The 22,112-nt window shown below is 38.4% G+C and overlaps 3 protein-coding genes and 1 long non-coding RNA gene across 4 annotated transcripts; 2 read left to right on the top strand and 2 right to left on the bottom strand.

The window, feature by feature from the left end:
* Positions 1–6,311: 6,311 nt before the first annotated feature.
* Positions 6,312–11,089, top strand: LOC110767824 (DTW domain-containing protein). The gene is made up of 9 exons (XM_021971481.2): positions 6,312–6,660; positions 7,763–7,903; positions 8,074–8,166; positions 8,256–8,382; positions 8,812–8,921; positions 9,381–9,461; positions 9,816–9,898; positions 10,032–10,311; positions 10,806–11,089. Exons 1-8 carry the CDS (start codon positions 6,355–6,357, stop codon positions 10,249–10,251), a joined length of 1,161 nt encoding a protein of 386 aa, XP_021827173.1. The 5' UTR covers positions 6,312–6,354; the 3' UTR covers positions 10,252–10,311; positions 10,806–11,089.
* On the bottom strand, positions 10,985–11,776 carry LOC110767825 (uncharacterized). The gene is made up of 3 exons (XR_002528364.2): positions 11,712–11,776; positions 11,472–11,608; positions 10,985–11,320 (listed from the first exon to the last, which is right to left on the bottom strand). It is a non-coding gene; the product is annotated as an uncharacterized LOC110767825 (long non-coding RNA).
* A 5,791-nt stretch (positions 11,777–17,567) lies between these two features.
* On the bottom strand, positions 17,568–18,259 carry LOC148295824 (uncharacterized). Its single transcript, XM_088251273.1, has one exon. The coding sequence runs from the start codon at positions 18,089–18,091 to the stop codon at positions 17,810–17,812; it is 282 nt and encodes a 93-aa protein (XP_088107399.1). The 5' UTR covers positions 18,092–18,259; the 3' UTR covers positions 17,568–17,809.
* A 1,718-nt stretch (positions 18,260–19,977) lies between these two features.
* Positions 19,978–21,708, top strand: LOC110767864 (GPI-anchored protein LLG1-like). The gene is made up of 3 exons (XM_021971529.2): positions 19,978–20,311; positions 20,417–20,473; positions 21,217–21,708. The coding sequence occupies exons 1-3, from the start codon at positions 20,224–20,226 to the stop codon at positions 21,570–21,572; spliced, it is 501 nt and encodes a 166-aa protein (XP_021827221.1). The 5' UTR covers positions 19,978–20,223; the 3' UTR covers positions 21,573–21,708.
* The last annotated feature ends 404 nt before the right edge of the window (positions 21,709–22,112 follow it).

The following is a 22,112-nucleotide window of genomic DNA, read 5'->3' as shown; positions in this document are numbered from 1 at the left end:
AAGCCCTTGGGCTTGATACCCAACCATTTGGGCTTCCCTCTAACTATTATCGAGGCCCAAATACGTTTTTACACGTAGTAAATCATCCACATCAAATCAATCAAATTGATTTCCTCATTCTCATTTGTATTACTCAAAGTTAACCATTTAAGGTGTGCGATCCATTAGGTTCTAATTAGCAAGGCAGTGGGAAAATATTAGAACTCTTTCTAATCAACTGGAATTAAAACCCCTTTTTAATTCTTCCTTTATTTGGATCGATCACAATCAATCCTAGGACTTCCACAAGCCAAGAGTGACATCTAGCAATATATCAAGGCTACCCAAGCTAACCAGAATAGATGAAGAACCTATTCAGTTGGAATTGCAATGCAATACGATCCTTCTCTTATACAATGTTTCAAATCATATTATTAGGGTACGGATTGTTTATGTCAAACCCCTAATATGATTTATAACCTCATGTGATTCAAAAGAACATGATTAAGAACAACTTTCTAAATCAAGCTCAAAATACTTTGGCCAAAGATTTACTGAATCACATCTTGAAACATTCTCCTTCTTTATCAAAAGTAGAGATTCCTTATTGTACATTCACATGCCCCTATGATGAATTAAGAGATCCCAACAACACTTAAGACAAATCTTTTACGGCTTGCCTTTGTGAGCTATCAAAGATCAATAACGCATCATAGGACAACCATGATGCCTCAGGTCTAAGGACTAATTTGCATTATTGCAACTATGAGTTCTCATTTGACATGTAGATAAATACTCCATATGAGAACTACGGTTGATCGCGTTCAGTGTACTCATTCACTAATGAGCACCCACATACTTGTATTAGTGTCAACTACACAAATGGTTTGAGACTAACCATCCTCCCAATTGAGCATACATAATATGTGCTAATCTTGACGGTTTATCAATGTCCATTTGATAACCTATGAATAGGAACATTTTGGGATACTACAGTTAGAGATTAAAGGTCTCATGAATCTAATCTTCTTTAGATTACTTTATCTCTTATTTAGCATACCCTGGACATTTGTTTCTTTACACGATGTAAAAGATAACAAAATAAGTTTGCCCTTTATATATCATATACGAAATGTATTCTAAGGAGATTACATCAAATGTATTGGCTCTTAGGGCACATTTCTAACACCAAATACATTAAAAAGGTTCAACACCAAACACAAGCCTCCCACGGAGCAAATTATATTTTCCTGTCATTTACTTCTTGTCATTTACATTCTTGTAATGCCATTTCAATACATTTACTTGTTTTCTTAGGAGTAGTGACAGTTTGTAGGGAAATCCATTCATTAATATATCATACGACCCTTGATTTTCAAGGCGCCAGAGCATCACCTTTGTTACTCTTTCGTTCATTCCATATATCATACGACCGTTGCCACCCAGCGACGCGCCGGAGCACCACCTAAAACCCCTATCAGCACCACCATCAACGGCCTTGTAGCTCAGGCCGTGAACCTAACGGCCGAGATCAGTTCCTCTTTCGACCACAATCGTTTGATTAAAAGTCAGACTCAAACAGGCGCATCACTCATCTATCCGTCCAATCAACTCATCCTCAAACGCACGGTGAATCGTGCTGGCACGCCAGCATCCAACCATACCATACCCAAGAAGGACGACCTGTGTTGACGCAGATCTACTCGGCCCGGATTACCAGGCCGCGAGATTCGCAAACGCCAACAGTACTAAAAGTTATGATCCCATAGACAAACAAAGTTATCTCCCCTTATATTTCATGTTTCTACTCTCAATAGTTACTCCCCCTAAATCTCATATGTAACACAAAATATTCTCCCCCTTTTTGTTTAGGAATTCCAAAGGAACACAGAGAGAACAGCAAAAGAGAACAGAGCCAGAAGCAGAACAGATGAACCTTAGATGCTGCGAGCTGGAGGAGGACTAGGAGGATCAGTGGGCTAAATGTGCCTAGCAAGTGACAGCAACAGCTCACTATAGGTGTCAAGACGATCCCAGATGCGATGAAGAAGCGCATGCGTCACTTGATGAGATGCAGAGAGTGAATCCAAAAGAGCCTGTTGCTCGATGGAGAAACCATCCGAAGTACAGTGAGCATCGATGCGGTGTAAAGTGACCTGGTTGTTGACCTTGATGGTGTCGGATGAGCCAATATCATCTGTTGGCAGTGCAGGAACACCAACATGAGCAGCCAAGGTTGTGATAATCCGAGGAAGAACAAGACTGGATGTCGGAACAGCGGCATTGGAGCACCAGCGACAATGAGGCTTTCACGAACATAGAACTCAACACTGGCAGATTGCTCAATCACTAGCTGGAAGAGAATATGAGCAGCTTTCCAACTCACTTTCCCATGCTGGGAAGTGGGATTCAGATAATTTCGCACAAGCATATACAGAGTACGGGTCCACTGAGACATCATGCCAGAGGAGAGCTCAGTGGGGAGCACCTCAGGTGGAGACACATAGAGTCAATTCACCAGTTGAAGGCACGGAAGAAAATCTGGAACCGGCTCACACGAACTGCCAGAGCGAATAGGAGTCAGACCAAGGGCAGCCGAAATAAAGTGGAAACTGAGTGGAATCGCAATCCCACTCACACGCACAACCAGTCAAGACAGAGCAACAGAGGCAGTAGAGACATCGGGGAAACCCCATGTGCTCTTTGTTAAATTTCAAAGAGACGGGCATGTGACCCACCACTAGGAACACCGATATTGTTCCAAACTTAACCACCTATAAAGCCCAATAGGTGTTGGGTTTTATCACAAAAGGCGTCGGTGTTATTAGGAGTGGAACCACTTATTATAAGTTGTAGTTTATTTAGTCAAGTTTCCGATGTGAGACTTTATATTCTTCAACACACCCCCTCACGTGGGACCACTACATAGTGGGTGATTATGTCCAAATCAAGTCAACATATTGTTGCATTTGATCACTGGAGAATATTTACCCATATTTGACACATAATTGCTTTGTATTTTGGTTTACTTATCAATAAAAACTAGGCGTGGGTTCAGTGTGGTTTGGTTCAAGTTCACTCCAAATCGCTCACCGAACCGTAGCCCTTGGTGGAGGGTTTTCTGGCACCAACGCCAAACCACCACCTTCGGTTAACCAGAGTCCTCAATTAATCAATTGAATGATTTGGGTTGGCTCAGTTGCGTTTTTTGAGGTGCACAGAGGACTACAACAAAGAGGCAGTGATCTGGGCTCGACGACTAAACCCTATTTTATTTGTTAATTCCATTTAAAAACCATTAAATACTGTCATTACACAAATAAAATACAACAACAATTGCTACTACCATGTTGACGGACTTCTTTTAAGCAGGAGGTGATGGGTTTGAAACTCTATAATGTCAAAATTTTGCAAAAGTTTAGTATTGTGAGGTGGCAAGTTCGGTTTGAATAAATTGATGGGTTGGTAAAGGTCAAATGGTTAGTCTAATTTGATTTTCAACCCAAAATTCGAAGGATAAAAAAACCAGACCAAACCAAACTGACTTTTGCCCAATTTCTCTAATTTTCAGTTTGATTGCTGACCCCTAATAAAAACCATCACTTATTGTCAACAAAAAAGAAAAGAAAAGACAATTGCAAATTTAGTTGGCTAAATTGTAGCACTAGTCCTTGGACTAAGACCAAAATTTACTTTTCGTCCCTCATATTGCTAAATTGCTACGATGGTACTTTAATTATGCCTCCACTTTTAGAAATTGTAATTTCCATCATCTCAATCAACTTTTCCGTTAAAAATAATGACGTGGCATGGACAAGTCCTACTTGGCATGGGCAAAAAAATAAAATAAAATAAAATAAAATAAAATAAAAAATAATATATATATATATATATATATATATCTCTCTCTCTCTCTCTCTCTCTCTCTCTCTATCAGAATCAGATGCCATAGCCGAAGTCTCATCGATAGTCATATACCCAATAAAATCATTCCGTGGAATTTCAGTTTCTCAAGAATTGGTCACTCCTACAGGTATGACCAATTCATTTCTCGTTTAAGTTATAAAAATGGATTTGGTGTCTTCTAGGGGCCTCAAGAAAAAAACAAAATGAATATCATCACCAAAACCCATCAACGCCAGAAACCCACAAGCACAAGAAGAAGAAGAAGAAAATTCAAACAGTCCAAGTGGGGCTGCAAGGCTCTTGGTTTGTTCAGAGAGAGAGAGAGGATGGGGAGGGTGGGGTGCCATTGTGCCAAGAGTTGCAGACCCAAGTCCAAGCCACAACCCAACAGTCCAAACCACAAACCCATCAACGCCACAAACCCACCTGAAGAATTTTGCCAGTGAAAAATTCTTATTGTATGCTATCATAAAAAATAGGCTTATTTACAGTAGTACCTCCTGAAACTTCGGTCAAATCTCACTTTATCCCCCCAAAGTTAAAATGGCCCACTTAACCCCCTTGACCGTGGTTTCGTGTTCCACTTTACCCCATACCGTTATCTCCGTTAATAACTCTGTCAGTTTTGATGATGTGGCATGGCTATTTTAGACTTTTTACAACAAGTGATGATGTGTCATATAAAGGGCCCACTCTTTTTGCTTAAGTGGAATAAAATATATTATATAATAATATAATTACTTGTTTAGTTAAAAAATATATAAAAATTGAAAAAATTAATACATAAAAATCTTCTTCTCCATCTCTCTCCCTTGAACTCTCCCTCCCCTAACTTCATAACCCAAAGCCACCCTCACCATCACATGGTCGAGACTGACTTTCCACCATCGCCACCGCCAAAACAACAACGCCTCCAAATGACGCCGGTGAAACCGAAAGCGTTGGGCCGACGAGGATCTGTTTGGTTTTGGAGTTCTGAGGGTCTGTTTGGTCGAAGAGGGTATGTTATAATCTGTTTTATGTCACTACTACTTAGATAACAAAATTAAATTAAAAAGAAAAAAACCAACCAGCAGAAAATAATCAAAGCTCCAGCCTCTCCACGCACCCCCAGCCACCTCCTCACCCATCCACAGCCCGATCCCTCTACCAGCCACCTCCTCGCCGATTAGCCCAGACAATGGGCAAGTATTCTGTCATTAACCCCAACAAGGGCTTTCCTATACTTGATCTCAATGGAGAAGTTCTCCTTATTCAAAAACCCTTGGGATGACTCGTTGTAGAGAAAATAGGGTTTGGGTGTTGCCCAAATAGTGAAGAAATTGGGTTTGGGTTTCGAGTTGGACCGATTGGGTTTGGGTGCAGAGGAGGCTTTCTTCTTCCTTCATTCTTGGAAGTGGTTGTTTTGTTTGCCCTGCTTCTTGGCTGGTGTGGCGATGGTGATGGTGGCGAGAGAGAGGTCTGAAGTTGGGTTGGTGGGGTGGAAATGGCTGGGGTAGGTGGGTTAAGGGGTTAGTGTGGCTGAGGAGGGGGATGGGTGTGGGTGGGATCTAGGTAGAGGATTGGAGTAAGTTAATGGTTTTCGAGGAAAAATTTCATTCTCTATGTGCCAACTCAGGGAGCTCTAGTACCTTGATCTTCAAAACAATTCCTTAAATTTTTCAATCCTCTATGATGGATATGGTGATTTAGATGGTAGGTTTGATGTTTGGGTATGTGGGTATGTGGGTATGGTGGTGCTGGTGGTTTATATGGTGGTTGCTGGGGAAGAGAGAAAGATGGAGAAGAAGAGAATTTTTTTATATTAATTTTTCAATTTTTTAATTAAATAAGTATTTAAAATAATAATTTAATTTTAATTAATATTTTTTTTTCCATACTAATACTTTAATTTTTAAAATTTTTGTTTCTTTTTTCTTTTGGATTTTTGAATTTTTATTGTTGTATCTTTTACCATAATGACCCTGCCACGTCAGCTTTTTTGACGGTCTTTTGGATGGCGTTAACTGTGGGGGGAAAGTGGAACACAAAACCACGGTCAAGGGGGTTAAGTGGGTTATTTTAACTTTGGGGGGGTAAAGTGAGATTTAACCGAAGTTTCAGGGGGTGCTACAGTAAATAAGCCTAAAAAATAAAAACTAGAGGAAAATTAACTCTGGTGTGAACTATTTTGTTCTCAATTTCTATTTTTTGAGAACTGAGAAAAAAAAGGGGAAGAAGAGTGGATCACATGAAAAGACAAATATGCCCTCATTTTTAACGGAAAAGTTGACTAAGATGACGGAAATGACGATTTCTGAAAGTGAAGGCATAATTAAAGTACTACTGTAACAATTTAGCAATATGAGGAATGAAAGGTAGAATTTGGTCTTAATCCAGGGACCATTGCTACAATTTTGCCAATTTAGTTCATATGCAAAACGGCAAGTTTAGGCTATAGTGACATTGCACACAAACAGCAAGTCCACCATGGCCTGGCCTAGGGCCTTCACATTCAAATGCTCTCCTTCTCTCGCCTTTTCCACCAAGACACTCATGGACTCAAAACCCAGCACCCTCCGCAGCCCATTTTCATGTTCAACTTCTGGCTCCCGTCAAAGAGCAGCTCGTTTAAGCGACGCTGTTGAAGGCGCTATCACATTGCAGGAATGGCAGGGTTGGGGCACCACGTCCCCTCTGCCCGCCATGGTTACGAAAATTGTTGAGGATTTGAAGGCTTTGGAAAAAGATATCGATGCCCAGATGAGCTTTGGTGGTAGTGGTGGCAAACTTCAGGTATTTGAACAAATTGTTATCTCTTTTGTCTTCTGGGAATCTTTGGAGTAATTTTTGTTTTAATGCTATGTTAAATTCGAAGAAAGCCAAGGAGGAAATGAAAATTAGATATTGACATATTGTGTATAGTGTGTATGTTGTTTTCTTTTTTCTCTTAACTACGTTTTTTTATTTCAGATTAACCTAGCACTATCCATCAGTTTGCCAATCCCACACAATGATACCAAAGCAAAACTCATGGCCTTCCCTATATATCAAACATGGTTTTGTGGAATATAGGTGTTTAGTATTTGTCTTGGTTACTATAAAATGAAGAACTGAAGTTCTTTCCAAAAGAAAAGAAGCAACTGAAAAGTTGATATGGGTATTGGAGGAAATCAGCCCTCTTTGCTTTGTTTGGTGCTAGAAAGGGGAACAAACTGTTGCGGTTTATGTGAGATTATATATGTAGGTCTAGGTTTTCTTGCCACGGCAGCCGCATTTGTCATTCTAGATCTTTGATCAAATGATTTTTGTTTGAATATATGGTCTAGATTGAGAATCTGCCTGACATAACATATAACTTGCATGATAATACACACATTTTTTTTGAAAAGAAGAGGATAATACACACATCATCTTATATGTTTTATATATTCTTTCATTTGTTTGTCTTTTGACTGTATTGATGGTGTTTGGAAATTCAAAATGTTGCCATAAAGGCCAAGGTTTTTGCTTTCTTGGGTTACAACTGGTGAAGTCTTAAGAGGTTAAAATTTTGATTTCCTTCTTTTTTAGCCGTTTCTTATTTTCTCTGAAAATAAATGAAGCTTGGTATTTATTGACTGAGAGTTTGAGATGATTTGTGAAAAAAAAAAAAACAAGAGAATGGTGGTGTATATATCAATGGATGTTTATCAGCATCTCTCAATACCATTGTAATATAGAGAGCTTAGTTGGTTCAGTGGTCAGGGTGCTTCAGATGTAACAAATTTATACCTTTCTAGACTTATTCTATTAAAGGTTTAGTTTGGATGCAGGTTTCCTTTATTATTTTCTGATTATGCTCAAGGAGTGGTTGATAATTGGCTCTGAAGTAGGTTGTGGATATCTTACTTTTCAGGGAGATTTTAAAGTGCAAGAGGATAAAAAGCACCGGAAAACCTATCAGGCTTTAGGTGATTCTGAACAAAAACTCCAGTTCTTTGCAGCTCGACAAATAGCATGTCGTTTGCTGGGAAGTAGGGGCTACCTTTGTCAAAAGGTATTTATTTATTTTGTAAAAAAATTTCACATTTATCAGGTTTTACCTTCTTCCTCTCAGTGAGGCAATATTGATGCATCCTAGAAGGGACATTTATGCCTTTTTACCATTTCATATCTTCATATCGTGTCACCATTACATATAATATAAGGCTTATTATCACTTTGCAGTGCTGGCTTCCTTTGGAAGATTGTATGTGTTCAAACGTCACACAATCCACTCTTTGGCATAGAATGAGGTTCTGGTTATATATGCATCCAAAGGTTTGTTGCTGCTCATTTTATGAATCAGTTTGATACTTGAAAACAGTTTTTAAAAAAAATATCTAAATTAGCATTCATCATTTTTGCAGGATTTCTTGCGACAAAACAACACTGGAAAGTTGTTATGGCAAGTATTTGGCACTGAGGCTGCAACTTTGTGCCTCTTTGGCATTTCCGAACATGAAGAAATAATGTGGAATGCTTTGAAGCTAGCAGGTCTATTTGAATTTTCTTCCTTCAAAGAATTTCAAAACTGTGGTGCCTATAAATATCAAGTTGACCAGCTTAATGTACTTACTGTAGTGCTACTTTGAATTATTAAACTATTATTTGGGAAACATGACTCTTTCCTTATTGTTAAAAAACATACTTTGGTTCCAGGGTGAGTTTTGACTCCGATAAAATGGGTGCTTTATTTTTTATTTTTGGTAGTTTGTAGCTACTGGCTTTTGCAGTAGATACTGTATTTGCATGTTAAAACTTAACTATTAGAATTACTACCCAGCTAAATTGATGAACTTTAGTTGTCAGTGCTATTTTGAGCGGTTAGATTTGGCAGTTTCGTAAGCGTTCCCTAGTTTATGTTTTTGGATATTAAACCTTTTGACTCATTAACTTCTGTTTGGGATTTTACATTAAATACAGGAAAAAACAATGTTTGGTGCCTTTATCCCAACAAAAATGCAGCGTTAAAATCAGTTGAGGATGTCTTTGGCCAAGAACCGTCGCCATATCTGGAATGCACAGATACTAAGGTATTATTGTTTTACACCATGTCTGGTAGTGCTCTTATTGGTGTTGTTTTTGTTAGTAAAAAAATTCAATGATATGCTTCCTACATTATTCATCCAACAGCATTGCCTGCAAAAGCACCTATGAAGTGCTTCTCTAACCCCAAAAAAACTTTTATCTACTTCTTTTTCTTGGTCAAGAAATTTTATCTACTTCTTTTTCTTGGTCAAGAAATTTTATCTACTTCAGTCAAACACTATAAAAGCTGTTTTTGTGGTTATCTGAAATTGCTTTTCCATTCCCAAAAGCATTACCAAACTCACCTGTGGTTTAATTAGAAATGTTGGTTGTCTCTTAGTAACCTTGTCGATAGATCATCTCACTAGAAAAGGTAATATTTAGGCTTCAGGTTTCTTAATGAGAAATCTCTTATATCTTCTTCAAGTGCACATGGCGGTAAATTTCAATTTGGCTATGCGCAGACAAATGAAGATGGAACCCTGAATTTCATTTTGATTGATGGAACATGGAACAATTCAGTTTCAATATTCAGTCGTCTGAAGGTAATTCTGTCAGGCTTATCTTTGTTTCTGTGTTTTTTCTTACTTACATGTTTTGATTGTTGCCTACAAAATGCAAATGCAGATTTCTTACATAAATTCATGTGATATATTTGACCATCAACCATGGACCTCTACCAATAAATTATTCCCTAATAGTCACTCTTCTATTCATGACAATAGAGTCAATGGCTCAGACCTTTGAAGCCTATGATATATGCTGATAATTTGCATTACTTGTATGAAACTATCAGATGAATTAGGGATAACCTAGCTGACAACAAATCAGTTAAATTAAATTTTAACGAAAGAACCTATAGTTCTCTTTGGGAGTTTTTCACATGATTCTATGTGCAGGATCAAGCAACGTCAGTTTGGGGAGATGCGGACTTTCCTTGTATTTCCCTGGCCACTGGTGTATCTGCGATGCATAAACTTAGGTAAGAACTATAATTTTTTTGTTTTGTTTGTAATACTGGGGCTTTTGTTCTTTCCTTCGAGCGCTTCCAACTTTCCTAAATCACTAGTCATGTTTAATCTGGTTTTTAACTGATTGTGTTGTGTTAAGGGCAGGCCTCAACCATCATGGGATCGTACCTGTACAGCAGGAGCGGCTATTGGCCTCCTCTCTGAGCTGCAACTTCTTCCGGAGTTCAGCTCCTTTGGATTCGATAAACAGGCTGAGGCTCTAGAGGATACTTTAGTTATATTATTAGAAGCACTGACAACTAGAAGAGTTCGGATGGGCAGGTCCATCACTCGTAAAGTAAGACACATGAGCGGCATCTGTTAACAGCCAACCAAGAAAACTTAATGGTTGACCTGGTACCAGGAGAGATTTCTAAATGTTGAGGTAATTCCACTAAATTCTTTGATACCTTATTTCTGAATGCACTATATTTCTCTTCTGTTAGTTTATATTGTCTGTTGAATTTGCTTCCCATGATTGATTGGTTCACATGGATGCCATTAATCAATACAGGTTCACTTGATTATGATTAGAATCATAATAGTCCCCCCTTCCTTCTGTGCTTGCCTAATGTTCATAATTGATTGCTTTCATAGTAACCATCTTGTAAAATGGATTACATCTTGTTTCTCTTTTATATAAGGTTTCCATTTATCGGTTGACAACTCATCACAAATGAAACTTGGTAATCAGTAATAGAGCAAGTAATACACGCGTGTGGCCACAACTCCTCTATTTTCCAGTTGCGCTGCCTCTTTGTATACACTTACTAACAGCTTTTTTCTTCTTTGTTTCTTGGAAAAGTTATTACTAATTGCATTTCTCAGTACTCCTTGCTTAATGAAATATTGGATATGTTTGGCACTTCCTTTGTTCAGGCTAGTCAGCTACATACTTCAGAATACATTGTTACCAATTGAAGGAAGAAAATCTGTTTTTGAGGCACCGGACAGTTACGTTTCACGCAGAATGTGTTTAATGGTGAACTGATGAAAAGGAATTTGTGAATTGTGTCACATTTTAATTAGTCACTACTATCGACATTTTTTTCTTGCCCTTTTGGTATCCATTTCTTTTTGGGTATCCTTGGGGGTTAAAATGGCTTGAGTGGCTGATTGAAGTACAGCTTAGAAGCTAGAATGACAATATATTGCTTACACTACATCTTGACAGGTAGAATTCTTACAATATTTATGTACAATCTGTTGTGCTCGTGGGATGCATAGCCTAAATAGTATATGAAACACCCAATTAAGATATCATATTTTCTTGTAGTTTTACCAACGTACTTATAATCACCTAAGCCTATGTACTCTGAAATGGTGGTAGCTGCAAACCTCCAATCAGATGGCCCGGTACTCCAACTGCCTAAGTTAACAATATATAATGTCACCTGACACAACGTGACAATAGAAAGGTAATCCAACGATAGCCAATTAAGAAATATATAATTGAAATCCACCATTCACCGGAGAATTGAGAAAATCTCAAAATTCCATTGATAATGAAGATAGGAATAATAATCTCATCTAGAAAATACATACCTCAACAATAGAAAAATACAATTTCAAGTCCGAAGATGAAATTGAACAATACGAAGAAGATACAAAACTGAGCTTGAAATAGGAGAAATAAGATCGAATCAGAGCACAGAAATCGCACACCAAAACTAACCTCGATTCTGCATGCAAAAGCAAAATTACAAAGGAAACATAAAGATCAATCTAAATAACCCAAAACTTAATCAGAGTGAAACAGAAAAACGAAGAAAATCCAACGAAAACCTGCCAGAAAATTAGAGCTCCAATCGCAGCTAAACGAACCAGAGCTCCAAAACGTCAAGCCTAATGAAAACGAAAGAGAACCAGTTCAAATTGCGCTTACTTTAAATAGATAGGGGTAAAAAAGTCATTTACTTTGTAAGTTTTAAAGTTGGGCCATACTTTTTTCAGTTATTATTTTAAGCTAGCCCAACGAATCTGGGCCTCATCTTTGGCCTAATCCAAAATAACAATTCATTCCTAGGTATTAAAAGTCAAACAAAAATACTCTATCTCAAATACCAATTAATAAAGATAATTAATTTTTCTATTAAAAAAAATTGAGCGATTCACTATTATGCCAAATATAGGAGCCTAAATTAAATTTTTTTTAAAAAAAACTCTACATGAAATGGACTTTAGAAACACACCAAAAACCCATTTACAACATAACAAAGAGGCTTTGAACTTACTATAAATTACAAAACTGTCATTGATTTCTTAAAACTGTTGAGGCCCAAAAAATCCAAGGTTGGGCCCGAATAAATTCCCAGCCCAGTACGACGCCATATTAAGAAGAAACCCGGTGTGGGCATGCGAAAATTCGTCATACACGCTCGCACGAGTCATGATCCACGTGTCATGCCAAATAAGTATGTAATCCGTCACGCTGAGAGTTGAAACGAGCCTATAAAATGCACTGGCTCTATGAACCCATGCTAATTATCCCGTCAAGCATCATATCCCTTTCCAAATGCGATAAAATTCAAGCACGCCAATCGACACGCCATGCCAAGCGGAACGTCATTATGTTACACCTAGCCACGCTACAAGCTTAAGTGTGCCCAAGCCACGCAAATGCTTGGGGCTTGCTGAGTGGGTTGTGGTATGGATGGTAACGAGCTTTCATGAGGCCCATTGATGAGCCGAGAAATGAAAGTTTTGGGTCGCTTGGGAGCCCCAAAATTCAAGCCCATTTCTTGAGCCCAAATATATGGGTAAGCATAAAAGAGAGAAAAGCCCAATACTCTAGAAAAAACCAGCCCAATACTCTAGGGAAATTAGCCTATCATTTTGGTAAAATAGCCCATCACCTAAAGAGATTAGCCCATTCTCTTAATTGGCTAACCCATTACTTTAGGAAATGGCCCAAGTAGCTTAGAAAATATCTAAAAAATCTCCAGCACATGGTTTGAAATGAAACCACGATAGAAAACCAAGAGATGTTTGTACGCTCAGACTCCAGCGCATGTCAAAGACAAACCCAACGCAAACCATCAAAGAACCAAGGGATACTTGAGCAAAACACCCTTCAGACCAGCCAAAGTTATCTATCTCCTTCCTTTACTAGACCTTGCCATGAAATAGGGGAGGAAAGATGGAGAGGTGATAACCAAAGATGGGAAATCACCACTGAAGCAGCTGCGGGAAAAGCCTTAGAGCCCCCAAAAACCCTGTTTTGTGCGATTGGGCAGAGAGATTTTTACCAAAATAGGATGAGTCCAAGGGAGATAAGAGAAAGGAAAGGGGAGAGTTGACAAAAATTAGGAGAACCCATTAGGGTTTCATGAAAAAGGAGAGCTTCTAGCGGCTATAAAAGGGAGTGTCTCCTACCCATTAGAAACAACTCATTCGAAGGCAAGCAAACCATACCCAGAGAGTAAGCATCATCTCTCACCTCTGGAACCCTTCAATTTCGAGCCACACCTCTCCATCTCCTCCAATTTTCTCTTCTGGCAAGCTATTCCAGATATTGACAGACTTTTCATCAAGCTGCTAGAAATTACTTAAACCACCCATTGTTCCTCTTCATCTCTCTCCCCCCTTAGCCAACCTTCTTAGAATCACTTCCCTTTCCTTAGAACCTTTGTTTCTCATAGGAATTCACAGCCCTCTCTCTGTTTATGCTAAACTCATGATGGTTTTGCTCCCATGCCACAAGCTTCTCACGCTAATCTAGAAAATTTATCTGTAAGTTGTTGTTATTTTCATTGGTGAAGGTAACCAAGAAGTTTCCTAAGACTTCACTACCCTTTCGAGACGTTCTTGGGGCTTGATTTTCGAACTCAGACACAGGAGGATAATTTCATATTTCGCTCCTTACGGCAACCCAGCCCATTCGTCAGGCTGCTGGAACAAAAAGACCCCCACAAAAACAAACCCAACCTAAAACCTCATAAAAAAAACCCAAAACACTTAGGGGGGTGTATTCAATTTAGATTTTAAAAGATTTTAAAGAAGTTTAAAAGTTTAGGTGTATTCAATTACGATTTTATAAAAGTCTATTCAATTTTGGGTGTATTCAATTCAGACTTTAAAAGACTTCATAAAAGTTTGGGTGTATTAAAAAACTCATTGATTTTAAAGGAAATACAAAAGGTTGTGGATTTCGTTTGATAATAGACTAATTTTAGGCCATGACAAATCTTTGCTTTCCCCCAGAGATTTTGATAGATATATGATTTCACCACTTCTACTACCACCATTTTATCATGACTATCACTATAGTCGTCGCCGCTGCCACCACCACCACCACAGTCATTGTCTTCGCTGTCACCACCACCGCCATCGCCGCCACCCCTTAGCACCACCACCAGCAGCACTACCTCAACCACCACCCACCGCCGCCCCCACTACTAGCCCCACCATCACCTCCACCGTCACCACCACTATCGCCGGCACCATCACCATCACCATCACTGCCACCTCCACCACCACTACCACCCTCACTATCAGCCCCACCATCACCCACTGTTGCGTCGATTCAGCTGCATCCTCAACTTGTGATACTCGCAAGTGCACGAGCCGTTCGGTAATATAGCATATGTAAGTGCGAGGTCGATTCCACAAGGATTGGTGATTGAATAATCCAATTCAGTTTTCCTACACAAAATAGAAAAACAAAAAAGAAAATAAATAAAACAAGAAAGAAAGAAAAGAAAATAACTCAAGCAGATAAGTTCCCAAGTTCAATTAGATTAATGGATTGATTCTAGCTAAAGTATGATTAAGCTATGGTGTCTGGTCCTAACCTTGTATTCCTAATTCCCTAATTTGATCATCTGTTGTCTAACCTAAACTAAGCATTAGGAATCCATTAAGCATAGAAGAACATTTTAAACAACCAAGTATGTATCTAATCCCTGTTGTCGAATGTCCATACATACTCTTCCTATTCATAGTTCAATTCGAATTAAAGCATGGTGTCTACTCTTAATTCAAACCAAGATAGCTAACATGCAAGCCTAAATGGTGATCAATCATTTAAACTAGCATATTAACTTATAAGCATAATGAATAAGAACAAAAACCATAATTGAAACTTGGAAACTAATCAAACTTGAAACTAAAGAAAAGAATTTACATAACAATGAAAAGTAAAGTGGAACTAAGAAAAACTTAAGGAGAATTTCAGCACAAGGATTTCATTACAACAATTGAAAACTAGAAAGAGAAACTACGAGAATTTGAGGGAGAGAAGGGAGGGGAGCTCTAGAGAAGTGTTTGAGAGCTTCCCCCCTTGGGGGTGTGTTTTGAAGCTTGAAGACTTCTCTATTTATAGGGCTAAGAGGGAGGAACATCATGATGAATTCCAACACCACCATTCCTCTTTTAATACAACCCATAACTCTCACTTCATCTTGTCTATGTTAGTGTGGTTGGAATCAATTCCATTCCATACTTCTTTTGCTTCTCTTGAAGCTTTCTTCACATGGGTTTTCAAAGGTGTTCAATTGTGGCTGCCTTTTGCTGCCAACCCATGTAGTTTTCTTTTGGTTGCTGAAAAGAAATGATTCTTCTGAACCAGGCTTGGTGTAGGAAGGCCTGAGGTTTCAATATGTATCCAATGGAGCTCCAAAATAGACACTCATTGAAACAACTTTTATCAAGAATGTATTCCCATCTGAGCAGTACAAGTGTACGTTTTGGGCCTTGCAAGTTGACTGCCGAAAATAGACTGGAATTGACAATGCATTGCAGTCAGCTTGTGGGCTTGTTTTGGGCTTGATCTTTGTTTGTACCATATCTGACCCTCCACTCGTACAACGACATGTGGATCTTATAAACTCGCCCAAGTACCCAAGGCCTCGGACAATCGGCATCGGCCACCGATGGCATTGTCTCAAAGCTGCGAACAGCCATTACGAGCCCAACTCGTCTACAATCGGCATCCCCTACCGATCGTAGAGAATCAACCTCGAAGTACCCGCCCAAAATATCTAAAAGACTCGTGTCGACCTCAGAAGGCCCTCCCACGAGTCCCACATCGAAAATGAGCACTAAGAGCATACTAAATGCCCTATATAAATAGGCCCCTCCACTACAATACAGGGGTAAGACTTTTCAGCTTGACTTTTATACTTCTATATGGTCAACAGTAAGAGCTCTTAAAACAACAAACTTACTTCGGCATCGGAGGGTCTTAGGCTGGTTCCACACCGGTTCCATAGACCTTACGAGTCTCGACTTCTTTCTATTCAGGATCGGTATCCAAGGACAGGAAGAATCGGCATCCAACATCCAATCGATCTCTCGATCGTCCATCTCGCTTGTAAGTTGCACTCATCTCCATCTGTCCAGTTTTTAGTGCCAACAATCTTCCCTCCTACAAAATCTGGAAAAATCTGGATCTTCAAACCCCTTGAATTATCTTTCCAAGCATATGCAGCCCAACTCAAGAAAAAATCGGAAAGACCTTCAAATGTCATTTTTGGCCCAGTAACGCAGATTCTGCCGAATTTGACCTTAAGCTGCCAAAACTTGCATAACTTCCTCTAGGAGACTCGGAATCATGAACCGTGAAATTCTCCAGAAACTAGACTTCCGCATCTTTCCAATGATGTATGGCTTATTATCTGGTTCTTCTTGAGCAAGTACAGTCCAATCCGTGAAGTTGACTGATCTGCAAACACCGTTTTGAGCTAACTTGTCTCCAAAATGCATTTAATGAGTCTCAAGCTTATTACACTGAAACAAACACAAAACTTATTAAAAGCACAAGTTTAACTCAAAAACATAACCAAATCATAAGTTAGAAGGATACAAAATGATATGTAATTATGCACCAATCACCCACACCGTCACCACCACTACCGCCAGCACCATCACCATCACCATCACTGCCACACCCACCACCTCCACCACCCTTACCCCTACCTCCACCACCACTACCACCCTCACTATCAGCCCCGCCGTCAGCACCACCACAACCACTGCCAGCATCATCACCATCACTGCCACTGCCACCGCCACCGCCACCGCTACCACCACCACCTCCACCACCACCACCACCACCTTCACCACCTCACTCCCACCACCACCATCACTATCACCCCCACCTCCTCCACCACCTCACTACAGCCGCAACCACTACTACCACCCATACCTCCTCCACCACTACCTCCCCCACAAACCACCATAGCCACCACCATTGCCATCACCACCACCGCCATTGCTTTAAACTCCATTAAAATCAATAATAAAATTCTAACAAACTCAATTAAAATCTATACATGAATTCAGTCAAAATTTATGTGGAGTTTGTAGAATTCAGTCAAACTCAATTAAATTCAATTAAACTCCATCAACTTTATAACTCTTTTAAAATCATTTAAAATCTAAATTGAATACACCCTCCTTAACAAGACATGATTTTTTTTTTTTTTTTTTTGATTTGTATATAGAAATTAAATGGTTTAGGATTTATTTACTAGTACATTATTGCATTCACTATTTTCTCTGGCTATGGACAAAATTATTTACTAGTTACTCGGTACCAATTAATGGTAGGATCTGCACAGAAAAATTGATTTTAACCCCTTCGTTTCCTCAACAAACCATACATGATATAGATTTTTTTGGTTAAGGCTAAAGATCAGATGACATATCAATTTTCATATTAATTGTTTATATCATAGAGAACTCATAGATTTACAATTTACAATAATTTTGTAAATAAACAAAATTTCTTCAGCCTGCACCAACCATGGTCAGCTTAACCGCATGTTTCCAGCTATCATCTTGCCATGCCTCAAAACTTGAAAATTTGTAATCCAAGCCTGCCTTCAGTGCCAAATTGTATTGATCATCTTCTTCAGCTACAAATTATATAGTTGCTGAAATCAATTGGGTCCCCAGCAGCTAAGGTACATGACTTTCCTGAGAGACTCTTCAGACTGCTTCACCTTCTCATCTCTAAGCTTGCTTGAAACCAGAGCAGAGGATGAGGAAGAGAGCTTGTTAGCCTGAGAAAAAGACCCAAGTTGGCTCTTTGCATGCTGCTGCATTAATCTCATAGTATAATTCCACCTGCAGATCCCTTGGTCTTTCAACGCCTCCACAACTCCAACACTTGCTACCACCATCCAACCTCTCCTTACTGCTGCTGATGATGAACTGCTCATATTGATATCTTCTTCTGTAAATTCTTAATAAGAACACTCTTAAACTTGATGGGAAGTAAAACTGATGCTTTGATGTGTTTGAAATTTGTTGAAGTAAATGGGGAGTTGTTGTTGCTTTTATATGGAGGGAGTGAGAGAGTGACACTAAAACTAAGCACATAAAATGTGGGGAAAAAAAGCCATGGGCTAACTCTAGCTGTAGAGGTTTTTGCTGGGGGTAGCCAGTGGTTTTTCCTTAGCGGTGAGTCAAGATTAGGCTATTTGTCACTTTCATTTTTTTTCTGTCAACTATTTGTCACATTCAATGATGGAGACAAAATTGGGTTGGGTAGGACCAAAGCACATGGTTTTCCTTTATAAAATCCATTTAAGCCTCAGGTATGGGAGGAAAAACCACTTGTTTTTGTTTGTTTTCTAGTGGAAATTATCTCTTTTTTTTTTTTTTGGAGACAGTCCAATTGGTTTGAGTTAAGAAATATTTTAGAAGGAATGCTTCTTGGAAACTACTGGTGAAAATACTTGGTTTGGAGATCCATTACTAGATTGATATTATAATATTCTAAATTCATATTTCCAATAGGATACTACTTACTTTATTTGCCTCATTACCCGTATTCTTACCAGTAATAAGGAAGTATTTTCCTTTCTAATATGATACTACGCATGGGCGGAGCCAATTAAGGCCTATAAGGGTCACTTGACCCTTCTCACCCTTTGAAAATTTATTTTTGTATGTGTTGTATTTGACTGAATTACTTTCTATATTACATGGCTGACCTTTCTCATCTTTTGAGTTTACTAACTTTTTCATTTTCTCATTTTCTTTATTTACTATTTAAATTCTATAACAATTAATGTACACTACAAAATCCCTATTGGCTCTAGTAGTATCTTTTTTCTAACATATAAACACACCACATAATTCATAAGATTTCTCGTGATTTCTTTAATCGAATGAGTCAATCAATTAGGCAAAATTCTCACTCTTGCTATTTAAGGTTGACCCTTCTTGATAAAATTTCTGGCTTCGCTATGCTGCTATTGACAAAAATGTAGGAGGAAGTATTTTCCTTTCCAATAGAGCATGAGATGTATTGGCTAAGCCATCATGGCTAATCTCATGGCTAATCTTCTGTCCTAGTTTCAGATTGGGATGTTTCTAATCTGAATTAATGAATTACTCTTTCAAATTAAAGAAGGAGATTCTAAATGATAAAGTCATAGATTAGATACAAACTTAGCTTAATTTGAAAGTTTAATATGAAAGTGGGAGTAGTGCATTTTTGTCAGTCCATCGTAGCACCAATTTGTGTGAGTAAATTTAGTGTAGATGATAATGGCTCAACATTTCAACTTCAAATTCCATAAAACGTTTCCATAATGCAACGAATTGTGTGATGAACTTAGCATTCATTGCATTTGAATTGTGTGATGAACTTAAAATTCGTATGAAGGTGGGATGAAAATTGTATGATGTCTAATTTCATATTAACTATTTAAGTTTTCAACCAAAAAAACTCAACTGTTTATCTAACTGTTTGCCATAATGCAACGAATGTTCTAATAAGTTTTTCTTTAGAATAGAAAAAAAAAACCTTTAACTTCTGTTTTGGTTTGGTTCGTTGTCAACCTGTCTTTGTGTTCGAGCATAAATGGCAGTTTAATTACTTTTGGGGATGGAAGGAACATGGGTTTTGCTTTAGACAACTGACACGTTTATCTTTAAACATGGTTGTTATTTTAAAAACATGTTACATGGACAGTTACAAGTTATTTTTATAAAGTACATTTTTGTTTTTCTATCTTTAGTCCCAATTATTTATATATTTGAAGACAAAATAACGTTTTTTGGGACAACATGGATCAAACTGACAGTTGCCACTTTTGGCAATTGCAAAATTTGCAATTTGGAGAGACCTAAAACGCTTTGTTTCTCCAAATTTCATGCAGCATTTCGCTCTCCTCCCTCCAATTCTCTCTCTCCTCTCTGTCTCCCAACAAACTGAGAGAGGTAACCAAAGCCATCAAAAAACAGGGGCTGAGCTCAAACTCTTGGAAGACAGAGATCGACGACATCACACAAGTGGTTCGGTCTCTGCACAAATTAAACCCTAAACAACCTTAACAATACAATGTCGTCTGCTTCGAATCACGGTCTTCATCTCTTCTTCTTCTTCTTCCTCTTCTTGGGCTTCGCCTCCTCCACCACCTTCCTTTCCAGTAATTCATTAAATTCCCATTTAATTTGTTTATGTTCTTTTTTTTTTTTTGGTTGGAAATTTAATTTCTTGGGTCGTTGATTTTATCAACGTATGAATGTTGCAGATGATATTTTCCACACTGGTGGATCCATTGGACGTTCCCTTCTTCAGGCAAAACAAAGTAATTCTTCACCTTGCTTTCTCCTTTAAATTATGCATTTTCTGTTTCCATATTTTTCAGTTTTGAAATAATTAATTGTCAATGCCCATAAATTCCATGGCTGAAAATGTGTTCGTGCATCACTCTTTGAGAATCTGTACACAAGGTTCACCAAACATTCAGTTTTGTATGTATAAATGGTATTGCTGGTCTCCCACACCAAGAAAGTTGACAGATTGTTAGGCTGACAAGAAAGCAAAACATTGTCTTCTGTATGCATTAAACTCTGAGTAAATCGTATTTTTTTGGGGCCTTGTTTGTACTTTTTAATGAGATGCAGTCAAAATAATGACACATACATTTTGGGTCTGTGAAGGAATTTATCAAACTTATGAATCGGTTTTGTGACAATTGTTTAGGGAAGAAGTTCCAATGTCTCAGATGATATTGAGAAAGTATTGCCTCTCATAATTGCCACCATTAGGCAATAACAGGGCAATACAAACCTGTGAAGTTGCATCTTATTACATAAATTATGTATTGTACTGCTAGAGAATACCAAATTTCATACTTTGCCCACAATCCTCGGAATGTCGAACGATAAGAGGGGATTATTACTGCTAGAGGACTATAGTTCTTTGTTGAAACCAAAACCTGATATTTTTTAGATTTTGATTTGGTGTCTCTAGCTAGCATGCTTGTTTCTCTTAGCTCTGAGATTCTCTCACCTGCTTGTTTCTCTTGTCTTTTTGGGTTATCTGCAGATTGTCCTGTGAACTTTGAGAATCAGAACTACACAATCATCACAAGCAAGTGCAAAGGACCCAACTACCCAGCCAAGAGCTGCTGCAACGCCTTGAAGGAATTTGCCTGCCCTTTTGCAGATGCTATTAATGACTTGAAAAATGATTGTGCTACAACCATGTTCAGCTACATAAACATTTATGGGAAGTACCCTCCCGGCCTGTTTGCGTCTCAATGTCGAGAAGGGAAAGAAGGTCTCGAATGCCCCGCTGAGGCACCGAAACCTGAGAAGAGTAGAGGTCAGATAGCAGCTACTCGCTCCATCATACTAGCACTCACTGCAATCCTCCTAGTATTGTCATTCAATATGTTCTGAGCTGGTGTGAAGTGTGGAAAACACCACCCAATTTATAACCATTAATTCAAGTAACTTTCCCTGCTTTCTCCCACCAATTTGTATGCTTGAAGTTGTGCTCTAAATATAAAACTGCCCAAATAGTATAACTTTATTATATGCTTGTTAGTGTTAGTTCATTACTAGACCACACACACTGCCAAAATGAAACGACTTCGTTTCCATCCAATGTACAATCTGTTGTGCTCCTGGGATGCATAGCTTTCGTAGTATATGAAACACCCAATTAAGGTCTTAGATTTTCTTCTAGTTTTACCAACGTACTTATAATCCACACTCTAGCACCTAAGCCAATGTACTCTGAAATGGTGGTAGCTGCAATAGGAATAATTGAAATCCATCAGAAAATTTCAAAGTCCATTGACAATGGAAAATAGGAATAATAACCCTAATCACTTGACTAAAGTTGGAACAAATACTACCTCAAACTATTTTGAACCAGTAAACTTCATTATTTGGCCAAAAAAACCCATATGTCACAACAGGTGATGAGTTTTGTTT

This window comes from Prunus avium, chromosome 3 (genome assembly GCF_965620075.1).
Source record: "Prunus avium chromosome 3, drPruAviu1.hap1.1, whole genome shotgun sequence".
Classification (NCBI taxonomy): Eukaryota; Viridiplantae; Streptophyta; class Magnoliopsida; order Rosales; family Rosaceae; genus Prunus; species Prunus avium.
This window is presented reverse-complemented; position numbering and strand designations above follow the sequence as displayed.

What these genes read in the sequence shown, in the direction of transcription:
- LOC110767824 (XM_021971481.2), top strand. Translation starts at nt 6,355, where the DNA reads ATGGCCTGGCCTAGGGCCTTCACATTCAAATGCTCTCCTTCTCTCGCC. An exon ending in GTAGTGGTGGCAAACTTCAG is followed by an intron (nt 6,661 to 7,762) that starts GTATTTGAACAA and finishes CTTACTTTTCAG; the next exon opens with GGAGATTTTAAAGTGCAAGA. An exon ending in CAATATTCAGTCGTCTGAAG is followed by an intron (nt 9,462 to 9,815) that starts GTAATTCTGTCA and finishes TTCTATGTGCAG; the next exon opens with GATCAAGCAACGTCAGTTTG.
- LOC110767864 (XM_021971529.2), top strand. Translation starts at nt 20,224, where the DNA reads ATGTCGTCTGCTTCGAATCACGGTCTTCATCTCTTCTTCTTCTTCTTC. An exon ending in CTCCACCACCTTCCTTTCCA is followed by an intron (nt 20,312 to 20,416) that starts GTAATTCATTAA and finishes TGAATGTTGCAG; the next exon opens with ATGATATTTTCCACACTGGT. An exon ending in CCTTCTTCAGGCAAAACAAA is followed by an intron (nt 20,474 to 21,216) that starts GTAATTCTTCAC and finishes GGTTATCTGCAG; the next exon opens with ATTGTCCTGTGAACTTTGAG.
- LOC148295824 (XM_088251273.1), bottom strand. Translation starts at nt 18,091, where the DNA reads ATGAGCAGTTCATCATCAGCAGCAGTAAGGAGAGGTTGGATGGTGGTA.